The sequence below is a fragment of the Haliotis asinina genome, chromosome 3 (genome assembly GCF_037392515.1).
Source record: "Haliotis asinina isolate JCU_RB_2024 chromosome 3, JCU_Hal_asi_v2, whole genome shotgun sequence".
NCBI classification, from domain to species: Eukaryota; Metazoa; Mollusca; class Gastropoda; order Lepetellida; family Haliotidae; genus Haliotis; species Haliotis asinina.
This window is the reverse complement of record NC_090282.1, coordinates 84,178,603-84,206,326: the sequence shown is the minus strand read 5'-3', so window position 1 is coordinate 84,206,326 and position 27,724 is coordinate 84,178,603. Positions and strand designations below refer to the sequence as shown.

At 39.9% G+C, this 27,724-nt stretch overlaps 3 protein-coding genes across 7 annotated transcripts; 2 read left to right on the top strand and 1 right to left on the bottom strand.

The window, feature by feature from the left end:
- The first annotated feature begins 2,131 nt into the window (after positions 1-2,131).
- Positions 2,132-6,359, top strand: LOC137277163 (probable chitinase 10). Its single transcript, XM_067808837.1, has 3 exons — positions 2,132-2,417; positions 4,181-4,387; positions 5,686-6,359. Exons 1-3 carry the CDS (start codon positions 2,132-2,134, stop codon positions 5,874-5,876), a joined length of 684 nt encoding a protein of 227 aa, XP_067664938.1. The 3' UTR covers positions 5,877-6,359.
- A 3,870-nt stretch (positions 6,360-10,229) lies between these two features.
- On the bottom strand, positions 10,230-15,481 carry LOC137278629 (adenylate kinase isoenzyme 6-like). Its single transcript, XM_067811113.1, has 4 exons — positions 15,330-15,481; positions 14,330-14,481; positions 12,971-13,116; positions 10,230-11,934 (listed from the first exon to the last, which is right to left on the bottom strand). The coding sequence occupies exons 1-4, from the start codon at positions 15,370-15,372 to the stop codon at positions 11,748-11,750; spliced, it is 528 nt and encodes a 175-aa protein (XP_067667214.1). The 5' UTR covers positions 15,373-15,481; the 3' UTR covers positions 10,230-11,747.
- Positions 15,482-16,967: 1,486 nt separating this feature from the next.
- Positions 16,968-25,590, top strand: LOC137278628 (protein mono-ADP-ribosyltransferase PARP16-like). 5 transcript variants are annotated; one of them, XM_067811110.1, is made up of 8 exons: positions 16,968-17,297; positions 18,578-18,715; positions 20,179-20,382; positions 20,654-20,822; positions 21,452-21,599; positions 22,337-23,502; positions 23,539-23,714; positions 23,823-25,590. In XM_067811110.1, the coding sequence occupies exons 1-6, from the start codon at positions 17,112-17,114 to the stop codon at positions 22,479-22,481; spliced, it is 990 nt and encodes a 329-aa protein (XP_067667211.1). In that variant the 5' UTR covers positions 16,968-17,111; the 3' UTR covers positions 22,482-23,502; positions 23,539-23,714; positions 23,823-25,590. The 5 variants fall into 5 exon arrangements, with proteins under 5 accessions (XP_067667211.1, XP_067667212.1, XP_067667210.1 ...); XM_067811111.1 differs by lacking the exon at positions 23,823-25,590 and adding an exon at positions 23,787-23,821; XM_067811109.1 differs by lacking the exon at positions 23,823-25,590 and adding an exon at positions 23,751-23,821.
- Positions 25,591-27,724: the final 2,134 nt, after the last annotated feature.

The following is a 27,724-nucleotide window of genomic DNA, read 5'->3' as shown; positions in this document are numbered from 1 at the left end:
AATCGCCAAGCGATCTACCTGCCGCCATGTTGGGATGCCTCATCTTAAGTACAGTGATCGTGCTACTAGTATCATACACGTCATACTACCGACTCCAATGCAGTCAATACATGAAGACCAGATTAAATTCTGCAATTTCCAGTTTTAGTCCAGCATTGCACCAACACACTATCAGAAACAACCCTGAGGTACAGCTTCATATCTTCACAATACAAGCGAGTGGATTCACCTCTGTGAGGCTTCTCCCATGCACTCGGAGCTAATCTGTGGAGCTTTTAAGCAGATCCATTACTCATCCACAGGGAGGTTTACGATCGGCCAATGAAAACAAGCCTTACATATGTGCATGAAAAGAATATGCTAGAATGATTTGCGTTTTGCCAGACAGAAATATAGCTTCGGTACATTGAAAGGGAGATTACTCTGATGTTGTGACTTATAACTTAAAATCTTGAATGTGCCATTGTGAAGCGGGTCCCCATTCAGTGGCAAAACTTGTGTGATGTTGGATCTCTGGATGTCATATGTACAGACTCTGTCCTTCAGTAACACAAAGTTGTCAAACAAATGTGTAAAATTCGCCGTCGTAACAGGCGTCATGAAGTTGTTTTAACTAGGTTTCGCTTTGGTCACTGCGCGTAAAAGTATTGTTGATAAAGAAGTATGCTCTCTTTGCGACCAATGCAGTGATAACACTCCTCAAGCAGCTCCACACTGACAACTGGAGTGTAGCCGTTATATCAACATTAGACACAATCTTAGGGGTGCCGTACTCGAGAAAAGCGATACATTCTTACTTACTGCAACGTTGGGGCCCAACACCCTACACGTGTCAATCTGGAGGTCTATATTAGAGTACGTCACTGCATCAGGCAAATGCTAATATGTGACAATCTAAGCAAATGTCGTCCAGTAGAAATATCAAACCAAACATAAGTATTGCTCTTAAATCGCTATAACATTTCTTTTTCAGCTTGAGTTTCTGTCTTTTAGTAGAACAAGCATCATATTGTTTTAGGTTCTCAGGTTTTTCTACAAAACAAAAATTGGTTGCTTGATGTGCTAATGTATATCATTAAGCAGAACATCCTGTCATTTCATCAAAATATCCAAATACTGAATACATAGTTCAACTTCAATTAATGTGTTGGGCGCAAATAGATCCTACGTCTGGTCCAAGTCGCCCTAAAACTATATCCCCACCTGTTTTGAATCACATTCATATACTGAATAATCACTTGAAAATCATCCGCTACTTCACACTTAAACAACCCTATAACCTCAGTTTAAAACGACTCGTGTCACTGAAGGCTGGGATCGATTGTGAACATCCGATACCGCATGTGAGACTGATGCCCTTGTCTGCTGTCAAGATTTAATGCATGAAATAAATTATTCCAATAATTCATGTGGTAATGATGTTACTCTTTGAAAAACATACATATGATTTTGTCAACAGTGTTAGCTTGAGGCGCCATGATGTAACAACCCCCATGCCATATCCCGTGCCCGTGATGACGCTTCACGACGTCTACAACATGAACGCTTCTCTCATGCAATGCTTAATTTGGTGGCTGTGTTTGTGAGAGCCAGGATTTAATCCATATCCAAACCTATCCGTATTGCGAAGAGTTATCTGCGCATTTGGCGTACCAGCAAGGGTTTGTGCCACTGCGTTTGAGACGTTGAACCTAATCTCTTCAAATCCTCGCCAACAGTACTTAATCATCATGTGGTCAGCATGTTTGGGGATGCTACTGAAAGTTCTCTGTGTCCCCAGTACCCCTGCGTCAGCGCTGACCGATCGGCCGGAAACGGTATGTTGTCTTAGCCAATCGCAAATTTAACTAAAAATCCCCTTGCCACATCTGAACCCCTGTATCGTGCCAAGGGCCCGGGGGACATGTGCAGGGAGGCACCGACGTGTGAGTTCGGCACACAACAGATCCTGATTAAACACAGACTATCATAAATAAGATGAACCACGCGTCCTTCTACCTCAACAGACAGGGGGGATATTTGACAAGAGCTTGAGGAGGGGCAACGAATTGAGACAAAACACGTTCGCCGTCCAAGCATAAAATCAGCTGGTTTCCTCAGACCTCCAAGCTGTTCCCTGACAACGAGCAAGATGGTAGGAAGTAGACTTTTCGGGCTCGTCGTAGTCTTCGTCGCATGCGCCTTGGCCGCCGACTACTTCGCCGATGAGAGAACATGTCTCAACATTCAACCAGGCCTCTGGGTGAGGGACGAAACCGACTGCATGGTCGCCCATCAGTGCGGCTTCGACGGTGAAATTGTTCAGTCCGTGAGATGCAACGCCAGCCAGGTGTGGTCGAAACTGGCTTCAGCCTGTGTCTGGGAGTGGGACCCCGACAGGGACGACTGTAACGGCTCACCACAAGTGCCCATCGCCAGTAAGTACACCATGATGCCGACGATGGCTGCTGGATTCTTTTAAACTGATTTAAATCAGTGATTTTACCAGTGAATAAGCTGTGCGACTTGGGCATGTTTAAAACGCTGAAATATAAGGACAAAATATGCATGATGTCTTGTCACCTGACGAAACTCATAAATAATTGAAAGTCAGACTTTGGCAAAAGCTGGATTTTAATGAAATTACTAAGGTTCTTTAAATTTAAAGCCATCTTTGTGGGGTTTACCGTGACGTTACTGTCATATCTCCAGAAATCGCTGGAAGTTATCACTGGCAAGTTAGTGATTCCTTACCTCGCAGGTGTTTGGGACAATGCGATTAAATGTTCAGAGCATAAAAAGTTACACTTGACTACTTTCTAAATGGCAATGTATAGCTTTCAGCCGTAGGGTCCTCACAAAGTACCAGAATTTGTAGTTTTAGTGAGAAAGTGTAATCCCAAATATTTCATTTGATCCCTTTCTAATTGTGTATTCAAAGAAGCCATTTAATGACACGTGTCTGTGCAAAACTAGAATGCTTATTTTCCCACCGATACAAGCTAATACAGTGTAAATGGGTTTCATGGACGATTTTATCTGGATAATCAGATCTTTGTGGTATCTGTGTAAACGATTGTGGATTTAATGCATCTTGACCCATTGCGGTTCCTTTACCAAATTACGACCCAAATCTGCATCGAACCTTTAATTCTACATGGATCATTCGTCGTAGTATAGTGGCAATACCACATGATTCACTTCCAGGACATTTACGCAGAAGTAAGAGTAATTATATTTTAGAAAGTCCAACAATATATTTACTTATCAATTTGTAACACGAATCGGGAAAGTTTTCGTCCAGCATATAGCGGTCGGCGATAGTGGCCACAATACCGCTCTGTGTTGACTATTACAACCTAGACACGTGCGCCCGCGAACATATTATAGAATATGCCATAGAAAGTGTTATAGAAAGTACTGTCTTGGTCAACCCTTGGTCAAAAAAACTCCACTAGTACGGTACCAACGCACAGTTCTGACATACCATTTAGTCTGTCCCGACATCCAACAGGAAATCTTCAGCCATATCTGTACACAGCTGGTACAGTGCATTTAACCCCGGGGAATTTCCATATGCACATCCTAGAAACCGTTTAAAGGCAGCCAGCGTTCTGCAATTCGATTCGGGAATGGGGGTTGGTAGGGGCGGGGTGGGCGTGTCACGCCGTGTGACACCCTCGCTATACAACAGACCCTAAGGATAATTGAAAATAACAATACCTTCCAGGTCCCAATTTCACTGAACAAGCGTAAGTTAGTACTCAAATTTGAAACTAAGTGTGACAATACAGAACAGATGTATTTTCAGCTCAACTGTTTTTGTTTTTTTAATCCAAAAGACCAAACAACTTACGTAATCCATCAACCAAACTCAAACTGCCAACTAAGTTTGAGTTTAATATCGATTTAAGTTCATTTGGGAAATGCATTTCCCTGCGTTTTCTCAAATTTCATAATTCAGACTTAGGACTGTTTTGAGAAATAGTACATCACAGAGATACGGTATGTATGGATAGCTGCAAATGTCCACACATTCGCTTTAGGTTATATAACTTTTCACATCTCTTTTTTCATTAAATCACACACTAACTATATGTATCCACACCATGGTTTCCTCGTTTTTGCAATTTAGCGAAAGTGTAGTGACTTTTAATGAAGTTCAGCCATGTAGTTCAGCATTCTCTGTTTCACTTCACAGACGACCCCCGATGCAAGAAGCAAACCGGAAATAACCCCGACCCCGAGGACTGCTCCAAGTTTGTGTCATGCGCAAACGGCACTTTGATCGCTATCCAGCGTTGCGGTGATGGCACGCTGTACCTGCCTAGGAACAACACATGCGAGTTTGCCCACAACGTCGTGAATGAATGCGGACCAAGGAAAGTACCCGAGACCATCGTCATCAGTAAGTCTCCTTCAACATAACATAGATGGCGCGATAAGTCTAGCAGTGTGAATGGTTGAAGTCCTTTCCGTCCGATCCTCAACTTCGGTAACTACCCTTGGTCGGCTCATAATGTCAGTTTGTTATTTGGACTTGTTTGCTTTGTGAAGTAAATAATTTATAAAATATTAATTTAGTTGGACAACGGTTTAACTCTGGAAGTTTTTACAGATCATTCGTATCGAGTCCGATGTAATAAAGGCACCTCAGTACTAATGTGATAGTTACTTCCACGCTGTGACATAAGCCACAGGCAAACTGTAGCGCAAATGGGTTGCGCAGCATAGAGAAAATTACCAGTATTTTTACATGCGGGCGAAGCGAGCAAAGGTTGGCAACGTACTTTCCTCGCTTTAGTTCGACAAATATTTTTCATGTCAAAATTAAATATCGACATCATCAAAAGTATACACCTATTTCTTCACATTTCCAACTCAATGATGAAAACTTACTCACGTGAAATATTATTTATTCAACATTCTACGCGCAATTCGCGTTGGGTCAGACCGTCCTTCGCCTCCATTCCCCCTTCCAGCTTCCGGTTCAAAGGAGTGAAGGAACACAAGGGTATTATTCCATATGGGATACTTCCAGTTACCTCCCCTGCTTCATTTGCCCATTACGCCAGAAGTGTTTTTATGTAGAATAAATGTTACGAAAATTCTACAATAACGACGACAGATAAGACCAATAAACCCAAACAGATTCATGATAAAATTAGGCAAAATGGTATTTTTTTTAAATTTTTGCTTATGCTTGTTCCGTCACTCCGTTCAACCGGAAGCTGGAAGGGGTAATGGACGCGAATACCACGAGTGGCGCTTAAAATGTTGAATAAAACATATTTCAGTGGAGTAATTATTAAACATGGGGTAGGAAATGTGGTGGAGATATTTTATTTTGAGATGAAAAATATTTTTCGATCCGAAGCGAGGAAAGTACGTCGCCAACCTTTGCTCGCTTCGCTCGCATACCTGAAGACTTGTCATATTATCTATGCTGCGCAACCCCATTTGCGCTACAGTTTGCCTGTGCATTAGCTTATCGAAGATCGCGGACACTGGTCTGAAGCCGATGAGGTAAAATATATATTTATATCCAAATGGCATAGGGAGTCGATCTAAGTTTCACAAAGTAAAGCCATGTGGAGACCACAAAGTTAGACAAAATGTAAAACCCAACCGAAAATCTATATCTTTCTATATGGAATGCCCGTGGTATTGTGAAAAGGGCTGACGAATACTGACGTGTAATTTCAGGAGAGGAGGACCCCCTGTGTGCCCATGACGGTCAAGTTCCCGACCCCGAGAGTTGCAAACACTTCATCCTGTGCCAGCATGGTCGGCGCACACAGAGAATCCAGTGCCCTCACGGTACCTCCTTCTCCCCAACCGCAAGGAAATGCGAATGGCATTCCGCTGTCGACTGTGACGGGAAGGGACCCTTCTAACTGCCATCATGGCGTCTGTCTCCTGATTGGTTGGCGATATTCGTGATCGCCAATCATTTTGTTTCTGTCTCATTTTTGAAAGTTCACCGCAAACCTCTTGATCACACATTTATCGAAGCCCCCAAAGAGCAATTGTTAACGGGATCAGCATGGTGACCTAAAATATCGCTTGATTTTGATAAACAGCCTACTACCTTCTACGACAGGTTCAAACGTACTTGAAATTGTCACTGTTGTTAATTGCTGCCTAATACCTAACGGACGTTTTCCATACAGTGTCATGTTTCATCCTGTCACGTGTTCTGTGTACGAAGCTGTGCGTGGCGGTGCCCGGAGTTTCCACGCACCATGAGTGCCATCTAGTCACCTCTGTTACACTTCCCATGCCCTTGTGTACATGCGAAGTCTTTCGAATGTTGGATTGAGTGAATTGCATCTGTTTTTGCTCATTTTATGAATGAATAAATATTTGTAATTATTTTATACGGTCTTTTGTTCTCTGTGGATCGGAGACGTCAGTGCTGTAACTTAGTGTTGTTTTAAACACTAAAGTTGTTTTAGTTGCTTCCAGGACATGTAGTAACTATTGTTAATAGAAGTCCAGGACTCGAATCCTAGGCTCATTTCTGATTGCAATGTCGCGTTTACTCGTCTGCAATCAAACAGCTTGAATTCCTTCTTACGTCAGTTTAAATCCTTTGAGACGGGGTTTCTTCTCTTTCGGGTTTCTCCCCTAGCTTATTTCCCGTGTTTCTGTAAGTGCCACTAGAAAGTTGGAGTTCAAAAGCCCAAACCTGAATCCCACATCGTTGATCTTGATAAAACGGCCGCAAATTCATACTAAATTAGAAATGTTTCTCGAATACGGAAAATAAATTCACGGTTTGGTGATTCTAATGAACGCATCTAGTCTGTCATACAATATATCCAAGAGAGCCAATATAAGTCTAGAAAATGTGGCAAGTCTAGATTCCCTTAGCTTCCGGCCCATTCCATTGTATCATTACTTTTTAACTATGAACTTTTTTCAGTAAATAATTTCAGAGACTAATTGTTAGTCTGGAAAGCATCAGAAGAAACACATTATGACAAACATTAGCAGACCAAAGGAGCCATTAGCGTGTTATCCCGTCACATAATTGAGGTGTTTTGGGTAGACATATGTTTGTGTAGTCTTTATATATTATACACTACATTGAATACATCCTGATACATTTCCGTGTTAAATACAAATTTTCAAATATTGTTTCAGCCAAGAGATGCACTGAGACTGGAACTATTGATCACTGAGCATTCCCACATGTAGAGCAGTTGTTAATAATAGTGTTGAAATACACCCAGTATGATCGTTTCGCTGATGTATCACGCCCATCACGTCCAGAAATAGATCATTCTCGGCACCAGTTACTATTTAATGAATTAAAAATCAAAACATCTTTGACAAATGCATGTATGGATCAGTGAAAACAATGCTTCCTCAAAACGTCAAGTAGTACCCGGTCTAAGTAAATCTCAGTATAATTCATTACACTGAACTATTTTGTGTTTCCATGGCAACAAGTGGTAGTGCTCTTTTCCCTAGCAGAACATTAAAACCGTTTTCCTATTTCTTTACCGAACTTGGCACATGGATAAGTCTGGTGGTGTAGTGGTGCCCTTAGGCAGTTTTGAAATTCTAAGTAAAATACTTAATGTTTCCATGGCAACAAGTTCGACTTCTACTAATAATTTTTATTTTATTCCGTCAAATGTTACAGAACCGACAAGTTGAAATACACATTTTCCAGATATATGCTGGAAGCCTGCATGCTGTTTTACTTTCTTTCTCTACGTCGCATTCCATACACAACATAAGTAACTTTGTTTTTACAAAGATGGAGAGAGAGAGAGAGAGAGAAAGAAGGAAAGATGAGAGAGAGCAGGTTGCAGAACAGAGAAACTCACTATTTCAATTTGTTGGGTTAGTCATTTTGAAAGAGACATAACATTTTCTTTTGAAATCTGAATGATCTTCATCAATTTTTTTTCCCAAATCGTATTAAAGTTTTATGAAATAGAAAAGTTGATCGAAATATAATTCCTCAGAGGTGTATCCTTTTTATTGATGTATTACTTGGTAAGGATTAAAATGTGGTTTACTTATACACTTGCCTCAGGATACCCCAATACAAACCTATACAGTGGCAAGTGCCAGTTTTCAAATTGTACCAGTTTGCAAACATAGGAAGAATAAGTGCTCGAGTGTTTCTATCTCTCTGCCACATAAAGTACATGTGTCATCCTGATTAATACCCATTTTACAGAGAAATGACTTCGAGACTATTCTGTGCATTACTCTGAATTGCAAGTTCTTAGCTTTATTCTCTATGGTAACAACGTTAACCATTGTAAAACAGTCAGCAACATGAGCAAGATAAGTATCTGGTAGAACAGTATCAAGCTTAGATTCCCACTTGAGTTGAAGATTATCCTATAGTATTGTGTGATTGCCACATAGCTTTTTTATACCATGAAACGAACAGACCTGTATCAGTATATGGTAAAACATTCAATATTGGTAGGCGTATAAAGTCTCTCATGCATTCAGTATGTGTTTTACTGATACAAATATAGCGTACTACAACATCTTTTCAAACCAAATTTTTAATATTTTTGGAGTAGGATAAAAGTTAATCTCTTTGAAAGTTAAAGAGATCGATGTCCTCAAACGGCGATAGTGTTTGAAGTAGTAAGTGCTGCCATAATCCCGTCGGTCTGCCAATAGTGACTAGTCTGCTGATCATTTAATCTTTATATAGATGTAAAAAGATATATCTAGCATTTTCAAACCTCCCTTTTCATGGTCATTTATGAACATTTCTTTTAAATAGTATGTCTCCGGAGACATGTCTCTCGTTTCCTGTTTATTTGATTGTGGTAAGCAGCCTCTACCACAGAGAAAGCTCAATGTCTGGTTTATTGACACCTACATGTCTGCCTGCGTGTCTGCTCATGACAATATGCAATACTCAGTTTCAATCATTGACGACATGCATGTAGAGGCTGCTGACCACAATCAACAAGCTTTTTTTATGTAACGAATAGATTATTTACTTGTTTGTGTACACAACCAAGATTAGACTACTGCTCACGACCTCCTACACCGGGCATGCACAGTTTCAAGCTCCGAGAAGCTGTTCACTGCGCATGCGTCATGCGCGCAGCGCAGCACAGATGTTGAAACCACTTTTTCCCCCATCGCTGGGGGAAATTCAGCGAATCGTTCTAAGTCCGATTTCGCAGGCTTTTTTTTTCATCGCGTTTTTTGTTCAACTTTATAGCTTGAATTGGCATTTTTGATGATTTGTTTTGGTAAGTGAATAACAAAAGGTATCGGAATCTGCAAAGTTGTGTTTTACGTTGTATGTGACCTTTAACAAGTCTCCATACGCGAAAACTGCGGTCGGTAATGTTAACATCGGCCCTGTGAACCATATGTCATGCTGTCAAGTTAAAGTTTTTCTGGGAGCCAGAATCACGGGTCGTTCCTGTCTGTGCCTACCCGCGAACAAGACAGGTCTGAGTCTCTCCATTACCATCTGTTCTTCAGACATGGTTTTGCGCATTGCCCGACTCGGTCACTGGTATTCCTCTGTCTTGAACCAGGTCTTGGAAGATCCATTACTTCATCGGTGCCCATGTGTTCCTTTCATGAAGCGACATACAGCCGTGTAGTTTATCATCCAGTTAATACCGAGGTTGCATCATGCATACCAGAAACATACCATAGTGAGTCTGGCCACTTCTGACAGTCTACGCCTCAAGAAAAGTAATGTTCTGTACTGACGGTTTCTTACAATCAGTTAGGAAAAATGTAGTTAACATACAGTTATTAACTTTCACACTCTTGATTGGTGTCCCAGGGGCCTTTGCAGCATGTGACACCCTTTGAGATACTGTGTGCAACACGTGATATGGATAATTTTCTGATGCCAGGCATAACCACCAGTCTTGAGCAACTTTTCAAAAGCTTGTCCTTGTCCTTCAGAGGGTGCTTAATTATTGCTCATGTGTATATGTGCGCTTGATTGGGTAAAGTATCTACTCAAGAAAAGGACAGAAACTCTGCCTATTTAAACCCTCCACACTTGTGTGTCCTGTTCCACTGCTCCTTTCATCTTAGTAGTTAGGTGTCTGATTGGTAGGTAGGGCTTTTCTTGAAGTGCCAGCCATGCAAGAAACGGGCTCCCTCACTGTGGAAAACATACAAGCTGACGAGCAAACCATTCAACATTTCAGCCACTGAGAGAAACAGCACATCACAGCAGTGATGATTTCCTCACAGAACTGGGCCCGATAGAGGCATGGAATATATACACTTTCATTCTATTTATTCTTTAATATAAACATTATATCACAATTCAACAACCCCCTCAACAAACCAAACTTACTTCAGGAAAGATGTTAGCAGATGTAAACCAATAGGACTGAAGACAAGGTTCAGACTAAGCATATGTGGACAGGTAATTACAGAAATGGCCCTACCTATGATTAAATCATAATCAGTATGAAGTGTGACAGGAAGTAACATTAATTAAGATTTATACTACAGTTTGCATACTCATAACAATAAATGTCCAGAGAAAGCTAATATATCACAGGGATGATGTCTTCATATTTCAGGATAGACACCTGTATATACAGTCTACCTAAACATCTGGGTGTACGTCATCTCAGTGTATATGATAATGCCACAAGTACATAACATGAACGTGAGAGAAAGAACAAAAACAGTCATCAAGTCATCTTAACTTGTCTCAACATTTTCACAATTTCAAAGAATTTAAGAGCCTTAAAATGTGATATTTACTGAGGCCCTCTTCAGTACACAACTTGTCATATTTGTTCAAATGCTTAAATCATGAAACACTAAACCAGCCCAAATGTTGGCTTGGAAACTGACAGAAGGATAATAATGGTGAATTCTATAAAGGAAACAATCATGGCGTTAGACATGACTCTTATCATCTGTCCGCATTCGACCTGGTTCTTTTTGTTGTAACTATATGATAATTAGGTTATAATGCAGATAATAACAATGATAACCCTATGTCCATATTCTGAGACTATCTGGAACAATCACACCTTCCGTAAGTCTGATCTTCATGTGTTCATAGGACTGTAATTATAATTATAGTTTCATACTGGCAGTCTGTAGATGATTACTACACCCCCTCCATACTTGTACCCTGGGGTATTCTTTAGACAGAACACTTCACTCGGACACAGAGGCATGAAAAGCTGCAACCATGCTTAGTAAACATAACATATTAATCCTTCACCACCCCTACTGTCTCTGTTGAACAAGGCATTTTGAAAACATGAATCCCAATCTTTTTGCATCTGAAATTTACAACAGACATTTTAGCCACACTAACACCTATAAAATGCCTCTCCTGGTGAAAGCAGACATTCCAGAACAAGAATTATTCAGTTTCCAGGCAGAAAGCAGGATGAACTAGCAACTTCTTCCATGCAATGATTGGGTTCGTACAGTCACATGAAACAACATTACTTCATCATCAACACCATCATGGCCTCTGCCTTATTACTCAGCAAACATCACTTCCTTTAGGCTTTACATTACATGTCTGCCTAACAGTCACATTTGTATATGCCCTAAAGAGATCTGAAGACTGAGGGCTGAAACTGAGCACATGATGAACAGACAGCCACTACTGTGTTCCTGGTCCTGCATGTACAAAGAAGCAAGATGAGCTACATGTTCCATCAAGGCTGTTGGTTTTCAGACAGACTAGAAAGGTCTGTGGAGATGTTTACAGCACATCAGACAAATCATGGCCAGCTCTCAGCCAGCCACCTCCTTATGTGCTAGTGGGAAATTGTCCACTGTTGAATCCATGCTAGTATTTTGTCCAGGTTATCTTCCATTTGGTCAGGAGTGTCACTTGGCAGCTCATGAACTATCTGCGGTTTGTAGGCTTCACGAGCCTCATCCAAAATGGTTTGAAAAATCTCACACTGAATATTATCTTCCAACTTCTTTCCACTGTAACCTCTGCAAAAGAACAATTTGAAAATTTACAAAATCCCAGTCCACAGAAGCTGCAGCACAACTTTCTATCCTCCACTGACAGATAATTCTTATATTACACATCCATCCACTTGTATAACACCAGGAAGAATTCTATTGTATCACAACAAGCACTGGTCAACTTGTATATTCCTGGGAAAACAAAATAAAACTTGACAGCTCCCTTAGAAATGTAAAAACCTGAAAACGAACTGAAAGCAGACCAGACCACCTACTTACCATCAAAGTGTATTTGTGCTGTAGGAATGCTATAAGTGTATTTTGAGGTGTAAAAGTGTAAAATCTCATAATGACATGGAAAATAATTTAGCTTGGTGAGCTATGCTGTTGCCATTCATAAGCAGTTAGTATATACCGGTAGGACTCCGGTATGCATGTTCATGGCAGGGATAAACAATGTTGGAAGAACAGAAAAGGATGTTCTTAAAAATGGTTAATATGTAAAGTTGAACTACAGTGTGGAATGAAACTATCTTTTGATGAACATAACTTGATTGGTTTAAAATAAGCTATATGGGATTTAATGATAAAAAATCATACAAAATATGTCAGGTAGCCAGGTCCATGATCGGTATAACTTACTGCAAATGTCAGAATTAAAAATAAAAAAATCATGATGCATGACTGTGATCTGTGTTGAACTTGATTCCAGTCACCTTTTTGTAGGATGAAAGCACTCGGTGACGTAGGTATCACCAAGAGAACAGGCACGGAGCTGACAAATGCAGGAACATTAACTGGGATTCAAACTCCTTGATGATAGATTTCTAACAGCACCTTTGACAACTGGATCTCCTATACCACTGCATGTTTGTACATGGCATATCCAAACTAGTCAAGGTAGATTTGGTGAAGATGGTATCAACTTTCATCACATTTGACTCTCTGCTTGGTCAAAGGGAAGAAACTCCCATGAAGACATGAGCTCATGACTCTTGCCTACAAGTAGTGGTTGCAATGTTGAGATTATTTGTACAATTATTTCCATCATTTCACAAACCTTTTCTCCAGTCTTTCATACAGTTCGTTGTTGTTTGTCCGCAGTACAAAGACAATATCAAACCAGCGCTCTGGGAAGAAGTCACAGCCATGATAGTCAACAACATTACCACCTGACGACATCACCTCCTCCAGTTCATCAATCACCTGACAAGGACACAAGTGTTGCAGTTTTAGACATGTTCAGCTAGCTAAAAAGACTGATAATTGGAAATTTCTTTGACTGGAAGAATTACAAAAGATCATGGCATCATACAGAAACTTTTAGGATAAACATAGTTAGTTCTTTATTATGGCCTGCATCTAAATTAGGTTCAGGTGCTCTCCTGATAGTTATTCATGAGTGAGCAGCATACTTGCCTGTCTGAGTGCCAAGGTTATTTTCAAAACTGACTAACAGATTCTCAAATTCACCTGCCTGACAGTTGGGTTACTATTCAGACATGTATAAGAAGATATTTTGAGGGTTGGGCAGGTGTTGGGTAGGTGTTGGGTAGGTACATTTTCTTCAGGGCTGACAAGTTCTACATCTAACCAGCCTTTTTACGAGTTCATACCCTGGAGTGAGTGAGATTAAAGAGATTAAGCGTTTTCCAAATCGAACTTATGTCTCTGACATTCCCTGTATCGTCAGCAAGTGATAGAAAGAATATTTCATTTGAAATAATACAGTGATACCAGTCACTCTCCATACATTGTTCTTAAAGGGTGACTTAAACAAGATCTATGCAAGCTTCTCATAGTGACAGGACAATCAATGGTAGGGATGTCACAATGCATAAGTTTCATAAATCAAAATACATTATGATACCCATGTCATAATTTGATATGCATAATGATACCCTTTTTTGCAGAAATACTGTGTATTACATTTTCAACATTAACATGTCATAATTCATAACTATCCATGAAAAAAGATCAACATTCTGAATTCTAAGAGATTTAAAAGTTTTCATTTCTTTGTGCAACAAAAATAATCAATTATAACATAAATATCTATGACACAAATATCTATGAAATATATCTCATGACATAAAAAACATGATACAATTACAAAATGTAAACGTTTAAACATTTAAACCAATACTTTCAAAACTCAACACTGATACAGTTTTGAATGTATTGAAATTGTACTGTATTAGAAAAAGTATCGATGCATCCCTACTCAATATGTTTGTCTAAGAGAACTGATGGCACCCTGGTGAGCGGTTGCTTAACCATAACCTTGAATGGTTTGAAACTGTATGGAAACATTAGTGACTTAACAATTCAAATGCTAGGACTTGTACTTGTGAATAAACAATAAGCATGAAAATGGTATTCATTTCACAAAAATAATGAAGCTGAACATTGTATATACCCTGTCCTCATCCAAGACAGGGCACTGGTACTTGTCATCCCAACCATCATATAAGTCATGCTGCTTGGCGACATCGCCAACATTGATGTAGTTGAAACCAACCCTCTGTGACACCTCAGACCCCAGGGTAGTCTTGCCTGTCCCTGGAGTGCCTGTACACACAAACACATATCTCTGAATTTTAAATAAACATACTGCACCATATATACAAATATTTCACTATGCAGTATACCAGGGAAGCTTGCAAAAAAACATTTTCCCTGGACATACTGTTAAAGTACCATTTTGTGCCATCAAGGTATGACAGACTTCCAAAAATAATTGTCTGATCAGCATGAACAATGCCTCATCAGATTATTTCCTGTTTTGAATAATGTTGTGTGTCACTCTTCTGTAATTGAAATATAACATAAATACAAAGTTGTAACTACTTTTTGGGGGGAAGGGCAAATTGTCAAGCACTTTCTAAGTTTCAGCACATCAATACTTAACACATCATATATGAAAATCTGTCTTCGTCCATACAAGATATTTAACATAATGTACTCATTTAATCAGATCATTCCACTGTATCAACACCGTGTACTACTTGTACAGCAGGCTGTAACACCAGCATTTAGGGCGTATGTCGTTTTCAACGCTGCACTCGGGATTTGTGTTTGTCGTTTAAACACTAGAGCGTTAAAGTTACAGTGCTCTAGTCCTTGAAAATTGGAGTTTTGTTTTGTTGATGGGACGAGCTTACCGTAATGTCGCCTTGTCATAATGCAGAATCGAGGACACATGTATATACAATTATATCATCAAACAACAAGTAAAACACCTGCCACCAAACGAGTTTAAACTTACAAATTAGAAGAATGCAAACAAATTATCGGCAGGTTTGAACTCCAGCAAAGCACTAATCAGTATGCGTTTTATAATGATTGTGTATGATATATCATATTACGAATCTTATCATGCCTTGTACATATAAACGTTACTGCTACGAATAAACAACCTGTTATCAAAATATTAGGGCCACGTGGTCTGCCCTCTGCCATTTTATTTCCTTTCACATGTAGAGTAAAACTCTTCACAGTGATGTTGCGGAAGAAACACGCGATGTAGTGGAGTTGGTAACATTGCGATACGTACTGCTAGTTGAACAACATTTCAGAGTGGTTATTATCGCCATAAATACTTGTAATACGGAGTTGATTACTTTATGTGTTTTTAGTTGGCCCAGCTACAAAATACTCCCAGCAAATATGGTCAAAATGTCACAAATAATATAAAGATATCAAATATGTGCCATAGATGCATGGTTTTTGTCAATTCCAAGATTATATTCTTCCTGTAATATGATATAGAAATATTTTTGATAAATATTCCACTAGTAAACTGATTAGAGTAGTGTGAGCATGAACATTTGAACTCCTTGCATAAATTGATGTTGGACTAAGGGTAATTCTTTTGTTTCTTCCCAATGACAAAATGACCACTAGCTGCAGGAATGTTTTTTGCTAGTGAAGTGAAGGCTAAGAGGTAATCTTTAGTGATCATGTGAACATTTATCAGGAATATTACAGTCTACGTATGTAGTAACTATATAATATTATATTATTTACTATAGGATATAGCGCACACATCCATGCAACTAGTGCTTGCACAAGGCGCTGGTATTAGTGTCCCTCGATTATTGGATGTCAATCTCTACATCACATTATGAACTCAACTCCCAGGGGAGTATACAACCGGTTTTATTGTGACTCTATCATCCTAACGAGAAACCCAGTTCACAGGTGGGTGGACTGGGACACACACAATCACAGAACTTTGTGAAGGCTTACTGCACGTTGCTATACCCGCAACTAGAGGTATTCATGTGGCCACTATTGGACCATATACCAACGGAGTGTGACAACACGGAAAGAGTCTGTACACTAGGGGCTGTGACAACACGGAAAGAGTCTGTACACCAAGGGCTGTGACAACACGGAAAGTGCCTGCACACATAGCTGACTCCCAGGTTTTTACACCCGGTCACAGGTGGCTTCGATCACAGGTGACTTCAATTAGACACCTCTTATGATGCTTAGCGTTTGGGGTTGGGGTTAGTCACCCTTTACGATCCTTAGGATTATGGTTTGGCACCCTTTACAATCCTTCAGGTAGGGTTTGGGGTTAGGACTCGGCACCCTTTACGATCCTTAAGGTTATGGTTAGGCATCTGGTACCCTTTCAGATCTTTAATGAGCGCTAATTAATCCGAAACACTGTGCTCAGTTAAGTGCAGTACCCCTAAGACTGGTTTCTCTGCACACTGTCACGGGATGATTTGCAGCAGTACTGTACTCAACAATGTACCATCCGCATCGCGGCATGTACATCAGTTGTCAAAATGTGACTTATAGCATGAGCAGTCAGCCGTCTTGCCAAGAAGGGTATGCGATCTTTCATGTCACAGAGGATATCAATGCATAACCATTTCCTAACGAACGGATGTGCATGGAACGAGGACCAAGGGGTGCAATACACACTGAACACATTACCGGAGGATGTTGTGAGGAACATACACTTGTCTACGCTCAGTGACAGTGCGTGCTAGAGATGTCTTCTATAAATCATCGCTGTGTGGAACTTGATAGATCAAAACATCCGCTTGTCATGCGCACTTTGAAGGAAGCAAACGTAGTAAAGTTAGTTGTTGGTAATGTTCAGAGATGAATGGGTCAGGCCTGTGTCAGTGACCATTTGGAGTTAAGGCTCATTTGAAGCTTGCTATCAAATTAAAATCACCATGGACGATGGTCAGACAAGTAAAATACAATTCATAAGAGAAAGGATAAAACTTGACCCACTTGCTGTCGATGTGCAATGGAGCTTGTTTTCGTCGGCAGCAAACAGTTACCGATTTGACACCGTCCTTCGACCGTTCCCTCCAATGTTCATGAACTCTTTCAACGATAAAGATACGAAATCACTGGTAAATCAATTTTGTTATCGTATTTCTCTTTGCTAATCGCGTGTTTTGGGTTTGTTTTAATTCATTTTAGGAAGAGTTTCAGCCTATTTAATGGGACACTAATCTTGTCAAAGTTTAGCAATTAGCAATCTCGGTTAAAGGATATGGACGTTTGTTTTTCTTTTATATAACTAAACGTCCGCCTTTCCATTGCCAACTTCTCCTGATAGCAAGTGGTTATCCACCCTACCGATGGCTTTGCTTGTGCACTCCAAATTCCAATCACGCGAGTACTCCCTCAATATAGTGCGAGCATCACGAGAAAGTTGAATTCAGCTCGTTTTGGGATTGTATAAGGGTGTATCCTCATATTGATCAAAGATGAAATAAAGAAGTTTCGCCTTGAAATAAACTGGAAAACCATTAATAGTCACATTTTCATTGTCATGATGAAAAATGAAAACATTTTGAAGGTATAGATTCAAACAATCAAATGTTTTTTTCAATATCATAGGTCAATACAGACATCACATTGTTACATGACATGATTAAATTTCAAGGTAAAAATGTCAAAACAAGCCCACATAAATAGGATCAAATTGGATCAGAAAACCTGAAAAGCTTACTGAGCTGGGATACTTTATTGCAATCAGAGTAACATGGCAGGGATGCTTATAGATAATGACATTTGAATGGCATCCTTTGTAATCGATGTTGAGGTTGTAGAAATTGTGTCGAGGTGAACTACTGCCCAGTCCCATGTCCACAGTAGAGGGAGCCTTCTGACAGCTGCATGACATAATTATAACTTTGGCATGAAACATGAATCATTGTGGACGAAGGCCCCTTTACTTTATCAGTTTTATCAGATCATTGTGGATTTTCTCACTTATAGGAAAGGTCCTCACACTTGTAACTATCTTGACAGCTCTTTGCTGATAAGTTTTGACCCTTAACAAGACCCTTTTTGTTTTGCAATCATTGTGTTGCATTTGTTGTTGCTTTGCAGCACCCTGGCATGTCATGGATATGGTCTTTGAATGGTATTCATGTATGTTAACTTCTGCACATTTTGTTCAAGACCGTGAGCATATGAGTTAAGACTTAAAGTCACCTAACTTTGTTTCACATATATTGGGGAAAATGACATCCATGCAGTTTCACCCTGCCTGGATAAAGCTGATGTGTTGGAATTGAGACTTAGAAATCACCCTGAGTTCATTAGTGTTGGAAAACAGTGAGTAGCATGCTGTAAAGCAATTGTATCCTTGACATTCTCGTTCATGTTACTTCACTTATAGGAGCGGGCAATGCGGGATATTCCAAATGTGCAGAGAGTGGGTTCTTCATTACCATCACTTCCCAGCAAGACCATTGACTTGATTCACTGGGTGTTAGACTCAAAGTCATTCACTCTCACATCCCTTGACAAGGCTCAGGTAGGCACCAACTGTATGCTTATATCATATTTTTGACATATTTCGTGCAGACTGTAAAGATAACCTGAGGCATCAACACACCTTTGTGGCAGAGTCATATACCGGCCTGCTACTTCAGCAAGAGGTTCGTGAAACCAGGCCCTTTAAGAACTTCCAATATGTCAGATCAAAAGTAAGTGTATCGTCCATGAAAGTAAAAAAAATATAGAACTTTGGTAATTCCGCATCATTTTTATCCCCTGCAACATGTTTTGCAGGGGGTACTATAATGTGCTCCATCCTTCTGTGCGTTCATCCATGCACATTTATCTTTACGAGAGCAGAACTTTAAAACCGTTCAGTATTTCTCCAGCAAACTCAGCACATAGATAGGTATGGTATTGTACTGGTGCCTTTTGGTAGTTTGGATATTCTGAATAAAATATTTTTGGCATTTCCATGGAAACAAGTATGGCCTAGATTGAAATTGGTAGTAGTGCTCTTTTCTGGAGCAGAACTCTCAAACTGTTCACTATTTTCTTCACCATACATGGCACATACATTGGTGTACTGGTGGCTTTTGGTATTTTGAATTAAATATTTTTAGCGTTTCCTTGGCAACAAGTTTTACTTTGGCTGAAATTAGTGGTAGTGCTCTTTCTCAGAGCAAAACTCTAAAACTGTTCAATGTTTCTTCACCTAACTTGGCACATTGATAGATCTGGTGGTGTACTGGTGCCATTTGGTAGTTTTCGAATTCTGAATAAAATAATCTTTGCATTTCCAAGGCAACAAGTTTGATTTCGACTGAAACTGGAGACTGTGTTCTTTTCCAAAGCAGAACTCTAAAACTGTTCCCCGTTTCTTCAGTAAACTTGGTACATAGCGTGGTCTACTGTTGTACTGGTGCCTTTTGGTAGTCTTGGAATTAAAATAGTTTGGCATTTTGACATAGACAGAAATTGGTGGTTGAGCTCCTTTGAGGAGCAGAAATGTTTAAACCTTTAATGACCCTGCTTCCACTTTTCTATATACACACCAAAATATTTGACATAATCATAACTTGTAGATATATTCATGAAGAATATTTTGTCGTTGTGGGGGATATTGATGACTTTGTTTTCTTGTTTAGACTTTCCCAGCTGTTTGTTGTAGCTGTTAGTAATGGTGCTATGTATTATGATATAATCAGTTCAATAGGCAAACACTTTTCTGGGTTATGTTGCTGTTGTACACTTTAGAACAATAGTTGTACCAATTCAAGGACCCGGGGGTCTTTGGTTGAAATCTTTGATAATGATGTTTGATTAGTCAGCACAATATCTTTACTGGTGAAGTTAACATATAGGAAGAGAGATGTGTTCTTGCTTTACAGATCAAACACCCATTTTTAGTGACCCCCTAACAGCACTGATAATATTACTGATTGGAGCAAATTGTTGTGTTCTAAGTAATAGTAAACATGTGCATGCTCACACTTGCAGTTTGCGGAGATCCAGAAAATGACTGGTCACACAACAGAGGTGCCATCTCCTAACTTCATCTTCGAGGTGACACCCAGTGAAACAAATGATGCCAAATTTCAACTTGTCCGCAACAACAGAAAAGTTTTCTTTGCGTATCATGGGAGTCGTATAGAAAACTTCCATTCTATTCTGCATAATGGTCTAGCATCTCATATGAATAAAGTAAGTCTGTATGTACTTCTGGCCAAGAGTAGTCATAAATATAGTAATATTTTGAAGGAAAACAGACCTTACTCACGTTGATTTACCCAAGTGCCAGGTGGGAGACATTGATTTTCTGAAGAAGAGAGCTGTTTCTTGGCATTATGAACATACAGTATTTGTGTTATCATTTCTTAATTCAATTTCAAACTCAGTACATTACACTGTACATATTGGGGTCCACCAGTGGCACTGGCATGATGGTATACAACTTATGCTGACACTTTTCCAGGTGTCTATGTTCGGTGAGGGTACGTACTTGTCTAGTGAGCTGGCAGTGTCAATGACCTACAGCCCAACGGGCTTAACCTGGGACAGCAGCGAACTGGGAGACAAACTGGGATGTGTAGCTGTGTGCGAGATGATCGACGACCCCAGTGTTAAATGTCAGGAGAAGACAGGTTTGTTACAAGTGTCCATACACCCCATATTTCCAGACACAGGGGCTTGTTTTGCTGAGAATAATATGTCTAGGATCCCACAAGCGTACACCCCACTCTCGATAATGGGCGAATTCTGGGTGGGAAATTGTGGAATATGCAGCTGCAATTCTTACTATGACAAAGCCCGATAAATTCCCCTTCGAATAAATCCAAAAATTATCAAAATCGGTGCACCATGTACCGAGTAACGTTGCTTGGAACTCAGGGAAAAGACAACTTTTCCATTTGTATGCCAAAAACCTGTCTACGAAAATCATCGCCTCATCAGAGGAGAAATACTATGCATTTCACATAAAACATTGAATCAGCGGAAAAACATCACCTTTTCTTTGACTCAACTAACAGATCTTTATGTCATTTAAACGGTGTTTTCAGTCAACAATCATTTTTGATATCAATATGGATTTATTTGGTGCTTATTCAGTTTCTTGCGCCCAGCTTTGTAAATTGTGAAGATTAGTTGAACTGTATTCATACTTAACCGTATTCATACTTGAACTGTATTTATACATGAACAGTATTTGCCTATTTTGTCATGTGTTTGTATGTGGAGGGTTGTTCATGCATGTATTGATTGTGCCCGGCAGGATCTGAGGATGGTGTAAAGAAGTCCAGAGCACGTGTCGCTGGCAGCATGGCAGGAGATGTCCCGGAGAAGTACTATGTGGTCCGGAACAACGAGGTCATGCGTGTTCGTTACCTGTTGGTGTATGCTGAGAAGACAAAACCTACACAGTGAGTAAATGAAAGATGGACACGAACACGGAGAGTCTCTGATGGTGACATAGCTGTCTCTTTTTCTCTCGTAACTGACCAAATGTTAGGGTAAGCTAGGGTAGGGTTTTGATCAGCATTCTAAAACTCGTCTGTTTCCACTGGATGCAGCTTATCTTCTCACTAGAAACATGATAAAACCGAAGGATATAGGTCCCAGAAGTAACAATCCTGGATCACTCAACAACCAAGTCCTGAAATGACTAAGGTGTGTTCTGCTCAGTGAACTGCATTGCCTCATGACACGAATATTAGTCACCATATTCTACTCAATAACAAAGGGTTATACAACTTTATATAAATAGTAACTTCTTGTTTATTGCGCACGCAATGAAAACATTCCATCAAACGTGGTATTCTTTGTTATTGACTCACTGTCTCTTGGAATGCTGATCAAACACTATTCTGCACAGCTCAGACTCACCGTGAGAGAAGAACTGTAACAATTAGCTTCTTTTAGTGGCATTATTTACAAGTTGGAGAACTGCCCAGGAACTTTTGTTGTGTTGCAATCATTTTAGTTTCAACGACATTTGAACTGCTGCTAACTGTTGTTCACATATTTCTTGTGAATGTTTTAACCCTTATATTTCAAAAGTCAAAAGAGACGTAAGCATGTATTGCATCAAATGTGATGCCTCATGTTGTACTGACGGTTTGGAACAAATGTTCCAGTGACTGATGTTACTCTGTTCCAGAATTGGTGTGAGCAGAGGTCACCTGACCTGGTTTCAGCAGAACAAGTTCCTGGTGATGATGTCTGTCTATGTGCTTCTTCTTCTGGCCATTGGACTTGCTAACTCAAAGTCCCTTCAGTACCAGCTAAAGCGGATCTTCAGATAACACCAGCCCATATCCTAGTTGAATGCATGCTGATTGTGGATTGACAGCCTTATGTTCCAATGTGAAGTTGTTCTTCAGATATGTCCTAGTTGAATGCATGCTGTGTGTGGACTGACAGCATAGTTTTCCTGTTTGTTCATGAGTGTCACCACACCAACACTGTTAAACCCAATGTCATATGTGTACATTGTTGTCATTGGCATCTGTTGTTGACATATTGTGTGATCTGCAAACAACATAACATGTTTCTGACTCAAAGAATTGGGATTTCAGGTTTAAAATATGGTTGGTGTATTTTGGTTCACTTTATGCTTGACTGTGGTAGCTGCTGAGTGTATTTCACATACTACTGGCTGAGGTGATCATGGACTTCATGCCAGTGGGCGTGGTTGGCATGACCTGTTGAAATGCTTTCTTATTCCCACAGATGTCTTGTGTCTGAGTCAGCACTGCTACATGGCTATGTAGTCATGGCAGGATGTGGTCATGTAGCTTTGAAATTTACCAGTAGACTGATGGAACCTACTTTGTTGACACAATTTTATTTGTTATGTTACGAGGGCATTAGCAGGCTTGAGTACTTAATTCTGATTGTCCAATGCAGGATGTAAATTCTTAACATTTTTATAAGAATGTTTCCTGTCAGCTTCTTTGTATGATTTCTAGTGTGTGATATGAAAGTGACCAGGTGTCCACTATCCAGTGTCTGGTGTGAAGGTGACCAGGCTAGCTATTCTCGAAACGTTCGTAGCCCTATGAACATTGCAAGCCCATCCTTAATACAATGGCTATGATCGGAGTTAAGAATTCTTAGGGTTACGAATGTTTTGAGAATAAGGGAGCAGGTCTCCACCATCCAGTATGAAGGTGACCAGGTCTCCACCATCCAGTCTCTGGTGTGAAAAGGTCGAGGTCTCAGTTATCCATTGTCTGGTGTGAAGGGGATCAGGCTTCCACTATCCATTATCTGGTGTGAAGGTGATGGCATCTACTATCCAGTGTCTGGTGTGATGGTGACCAGGTCTCCACTATCCAGTGTCTGGTGTGAGGTTACCAGGCCTCCACTATCCATTGTCTGTTGTGAAGGTGACCAGGGCTCCACTATCCAGTGTCTGGATGGAGGTTACCAGGTCTCCACTATCCAGTGTATGGTGTGAAGGTGACCAGGTCTCTACCATCCAGTGTATGGTGTGAAGGTGACCATTTCTCCACTATCCTGTGTCTGATGTGAAGGTCACCAGGCGTACACTATCCAGTGTCTGGTGTAAGGTAACCAGGTCTCCACTATCCATTGTCTGGTGTGAGGTGACCAGGTCTCCACTGTCCATTGTCTGGTGTGAGGTTACCAGGTCTCCACTGTCCATTGTCTGGTGTGAAGGTGACCAGGCCTCCACTATCCAGTGTTTGGTGTGAAGGTCACCAGGCCTCCACTATCCAGTGTCTGGTGTGAGGTGACCAGGTCTCCACTATCCATAATGCATGACTTGGTTCTCTCATGCTGAGGTCTCTCATGCTGAGGTAAGCTTTAACTGATTCATGAAAATCTGGGTCAGTGAGTAGTGATGAATGTTTGCATGTCATGATAAAGATCTGGGTATACCTTCCCATTGGTGTTGAGTTTGTTCCTTTCCGGTGTCACCTACTGGATTATTGCCAAGTATGGTTTAAGACCAATTCCACTTACTTAATCAACAGATGCATGTGCAGTCATACTGCTGATCTGGTCAGTGTATAAAGGTGTAGCATAAAGCCTTTTTTCAGCAATATCTTAGAAGTGTGGAATTTCTCATGTGGAAATGATCATTGGTTTATAGAGAAATGTATGTATACAAGACTTATATTTACAATGACAAATGTAGTGAAGTGCCTCCGTTTTTCAATATTGATTTTTCCATGTAGCCATGGCAACAAGTCGTATGTGAAACGTTCAGACTTAACTGTGATTCATTCTTATGTGGCGTATCACAGATTTCCTGTGTTTTCAGTTACATGACACTCATTATGTGGAAGGCAGTTATAATTTGTGTTGTCAACAGATGGTATCTGTTGCCTAGTTCCTACGTGGTATTGTAGTTGGTTTGTTTTTAGTTGATTTGTTGTTGGACTTGCACCACTCGAAGAAGGTTAAAGGTGTGATTCATTAATATTACAGGTGTGACAGGTTAACTGATGTTAATGCATGTTAATTAATTAGGTGTTCCTTAACTATTTTTGAGTGGTATACATTGTTGGACACTGTCATGTGGTTTGGCAGTTAAAACCTGTTCTCTATCTCTTATGTTGTGCAATAGTGACAGAAATCTCACAAAATAGTAGTGAATAGACTGGAGAAATTTTCATATATTTTTTCATCAGAGCATTGAACAAAAATGGAAACAGATGCTTACATACCTTATAGTATATTGATTTGTCCAGTTGTCTAAAATGTACACTTATTTCTGTTTTCACCACTGAATATTAAGTGGTTGGTGAAACTGTGGAAGTGTATCAAATGGAAGTAAATTTCAAAATATCTGTTTTCATTTGTTCAAAATAGAACAGAGATGAGTATTGAGACAAGTGAAATATGTGTTTCATGGTTTTGTGAACTTGACTTGGCACTGCTGCTGCCCAAATTGCCCCCACCCCACCTCCCTCATTTTCACATCTTATGTTCTTTTTCTTCTAAATGAAGATAGAAGTGAATGGAGCATTTGTGTTTGTCTGTATTGTGTGTACGATAATACTTAAGACTGTCTGTTCATACTGAGATAGAATTAGGTACAACTCGTACGTTTCCTCCTTTAAGCCCTTGAATATCTGTGCATGATGCCATGTACTTTAACATGTGGCACAATGTATGTATGAAGTATAAACCAGCCTTATGGTTTGCTGTTCTCATAACAATATTGAGAATGCCAGGAACTGATTCACGAAGTTATGGCTGTTTTAACATGCTCAGTGAGATGCTCCAGAGGTTGAGAATGGGGTGAGGGAGATGAGGTTTGAGAGCAGACACTGGACTGTATGTACGAAGTAACATGTTACTAGTATATTCTGATGACAGTTACCATAATTCATATATACATATATATACTGTTCATTTAAATACATTGCAATAAACTTTTTATATGTATGTACATTGTTAACTTTGTGTATGTGCATGTGCTAGATGACATGGGCTCAGTAATTATATTTGTTAGGAGTGCGTTGATATACACTAGTCACCTTGATACACTGGCACAATATACAGTTGAGCACCTTGATACACTCGCACAATATACAGTTGAGCACCTTGATACACTGGCACAATATACAGTAGTCACCTTGATACACCAGCACAATATACAGTAGTCACCTTGATACACCGGCACAATATACAGTAGTCACCTTGATACACTGGCACAAAATACAGCAGTCACCTTGATACACCGGCACAATATACAGCAGTCACCTTGATACACTGGCACAATATACAGTAGTCACCTTGATACACTGGCACAAAATACAGTTGAGCACCTTGATACACTGGCACAATATACAGTTGAGCACCTTGATACACTGGCACAATATACAGTAGTCACCTTGATACACCGGCACAATATACAGTAGTCACCTTGATACACCAGCACAATATACAGTAGTCACCTTGATACACCGGCACAATATACAGTAGTCACCTTGATACACTGGCACAAAATACAGCAGTCACCTTGATACACCGGCACAATATACAGCAGTCACCTTGATACACTGGCACAATATACAGTAGTCACCTTGATACACTGGCACAAAATACAGCAGTCACCTTGATACACTGGCACAATATACAGCAGTCACCTTGGTACACCGGCACAATATACAGTAGTCACCTTGATACACTGGCACAATATACAGTAGTCACCTTGATACACCGGCACAATATACAGTAGTCACCTTGATACACTGGCACAATATACAGCAGTCACCTTGGTACACCGGCACAATATACAGTAGTCACCTTGATACACTGGCACAATATACAGTAGTCACCTTGATACACTGGCACAATATACAGTTGAGCACCTTGTGATAACTCACTGTTACAAATAAGCAGTACTGATAACAGGTTATAGTTTCAAATCAAGAGCTACTGAGAATCCAATGTGGGTTTTGTTTAATCACATGACTAGCATGCTATTAAATGATATCAAATTGTTTGCGTTATATCGATATGTATAGATGTCATAGTGATATATAATGTTGTTGGATGTCTTGAAGTGAGGTTAACTCAACATTTCTGTTTGGTCCCATGAATACCTTGACAACAGTGCTCAACTGAATATTTCTTGTGACCCAGGTTGACAGCACACCCTGAATTCATCATAAGAAGCAGTAGGGACATCACACTGAACCCGAACAGTTGATATGATATCACGATGTTTGGTATCTCATTCCACCAGTTGTATTTCACCGTGGAGATGATGTGTCCGAGGTATGAAACTCCCACAAATTGCAGCCAGACCACCAGGCTGATTAGATTTTAAACTTGCCATCCCTGACCAAAACCTCCCTGCCCACATATTATCTTTATATAAATGTTTAAATTTTAACCCGACCGTCAGGCAGGCGAATTTGAGAATCAGGTAGTCCGTGTTGAAAATAACATATTTCTGGCGGTGGGACAGGCTGCTATTTCAAATACTGGTGTGACACGTCTCAGGCTGCTTGGTGTTATTAACATTATGATGATGTCAGTACTGATGTGTTTCACTGAGGGGGTAAACATCTCTGGCATACATCACAGCATGCCTTCCTCTATGTGAAGCTGACACATGGCTCAACAAGTGTGCTGGTACACTAGACGATTAATCAGTGTTGTCCAAATGTCTTGCAGAAAGGATAATGTTATCCAAACAAACAGGATACTGGTAAGTGCTGAACTGGTACTTTTTATTGTGCGTAAAATGTGGTTGCATGGCAGCTGGTCAGACCAGTTTAGGTTCCCATAAAGAGCTTTATATTATATGCATATGTTACATTAACATCTGCAGTGTTATTAACCAGTTAAAAAGGGTAAGATGTGTTGACACATTTTGTCTTCCTTTTGAAAAGAGGAAATTTGGTCTACTTCTTAATTGTCAAAGAGTAAAAATACAAAAGCAATATATGGTTGAGAAAACTTAAACTGGTTTATATTACAAAATATGTTGTGACCTCTCTTTGAACCAGCACCAGTTTCTAGGGACCTATTATTGCATGGAATCCCCACATTTTACTTGGAT

Excerpts from the sequence above, each read along its gene's own strand:
- LOC137277163 (XM_067808837.1), top strand. The coding sequence starts at position 2,132 with ATGGTAGGAAGTAGACTTTTCGGGCTCGTCGTAGTCTTCGTCGCATGC. Across the intron at positions 2,418-4,180 it reads ACCACAAGTGCCCATCGCCA|ACGACCCCCGATGCAAGAAG; the intron begins GTAAGTACACCA and ends TTCACTTCACAG. Across the intron at positions 4,388-5,685 it reads ACCCGAGACCATCGTCATCA|GAGAGGAGGACCCCCTGTGT; the intron begins GTAAGTCTCCTT and ends GTGTAATTTCAG.
- LOC137278629 (XM_067811113.1), bottom strand. The coding sequence starts at position 15,372 with ATGGCAGAGGGCAGACCACGTGGCCCTAATATTTTGATAACAG. Across the intron at positions 13,117-14,329 it reads CTGTCTTGGATGAGGACAGG|GTGATTGATGAACTGGAGGA; the intron begins GTATATACAATG and ends TGTCCTTGTCAG. Across the intron at positions 11,935-12,970 it reads TATGAAAGACTGGAGAAAAG|AGGTTACAGTGGAAAGAAGT; the intron begins GTTTGTGAAATG and ends GTTCTTTTGCAG.
- LOC137278628 (XM_067811110.1), top strand. The coding sequence starts at position 17,112 with ATGGACGATGGTCAGACAAGTAAAATACAATTCATAAGAGAAAGGATA. Across the intron at positions 17,298-18,577 it reads ATAAAGATACGAAATCACTG|GAGCGGGCAATGCGGGATAT; the intron begins GTAAATCAATTT and ends CTTCACTTATAG. Across the intron at positions 18,716-20,178 it reads CATCCCTTGACAAGGCTCAG|TTTGCGGAGATCCAGAAAAT; the intron begins GTAGGCACCAAC and ends TCACACTTGCAG.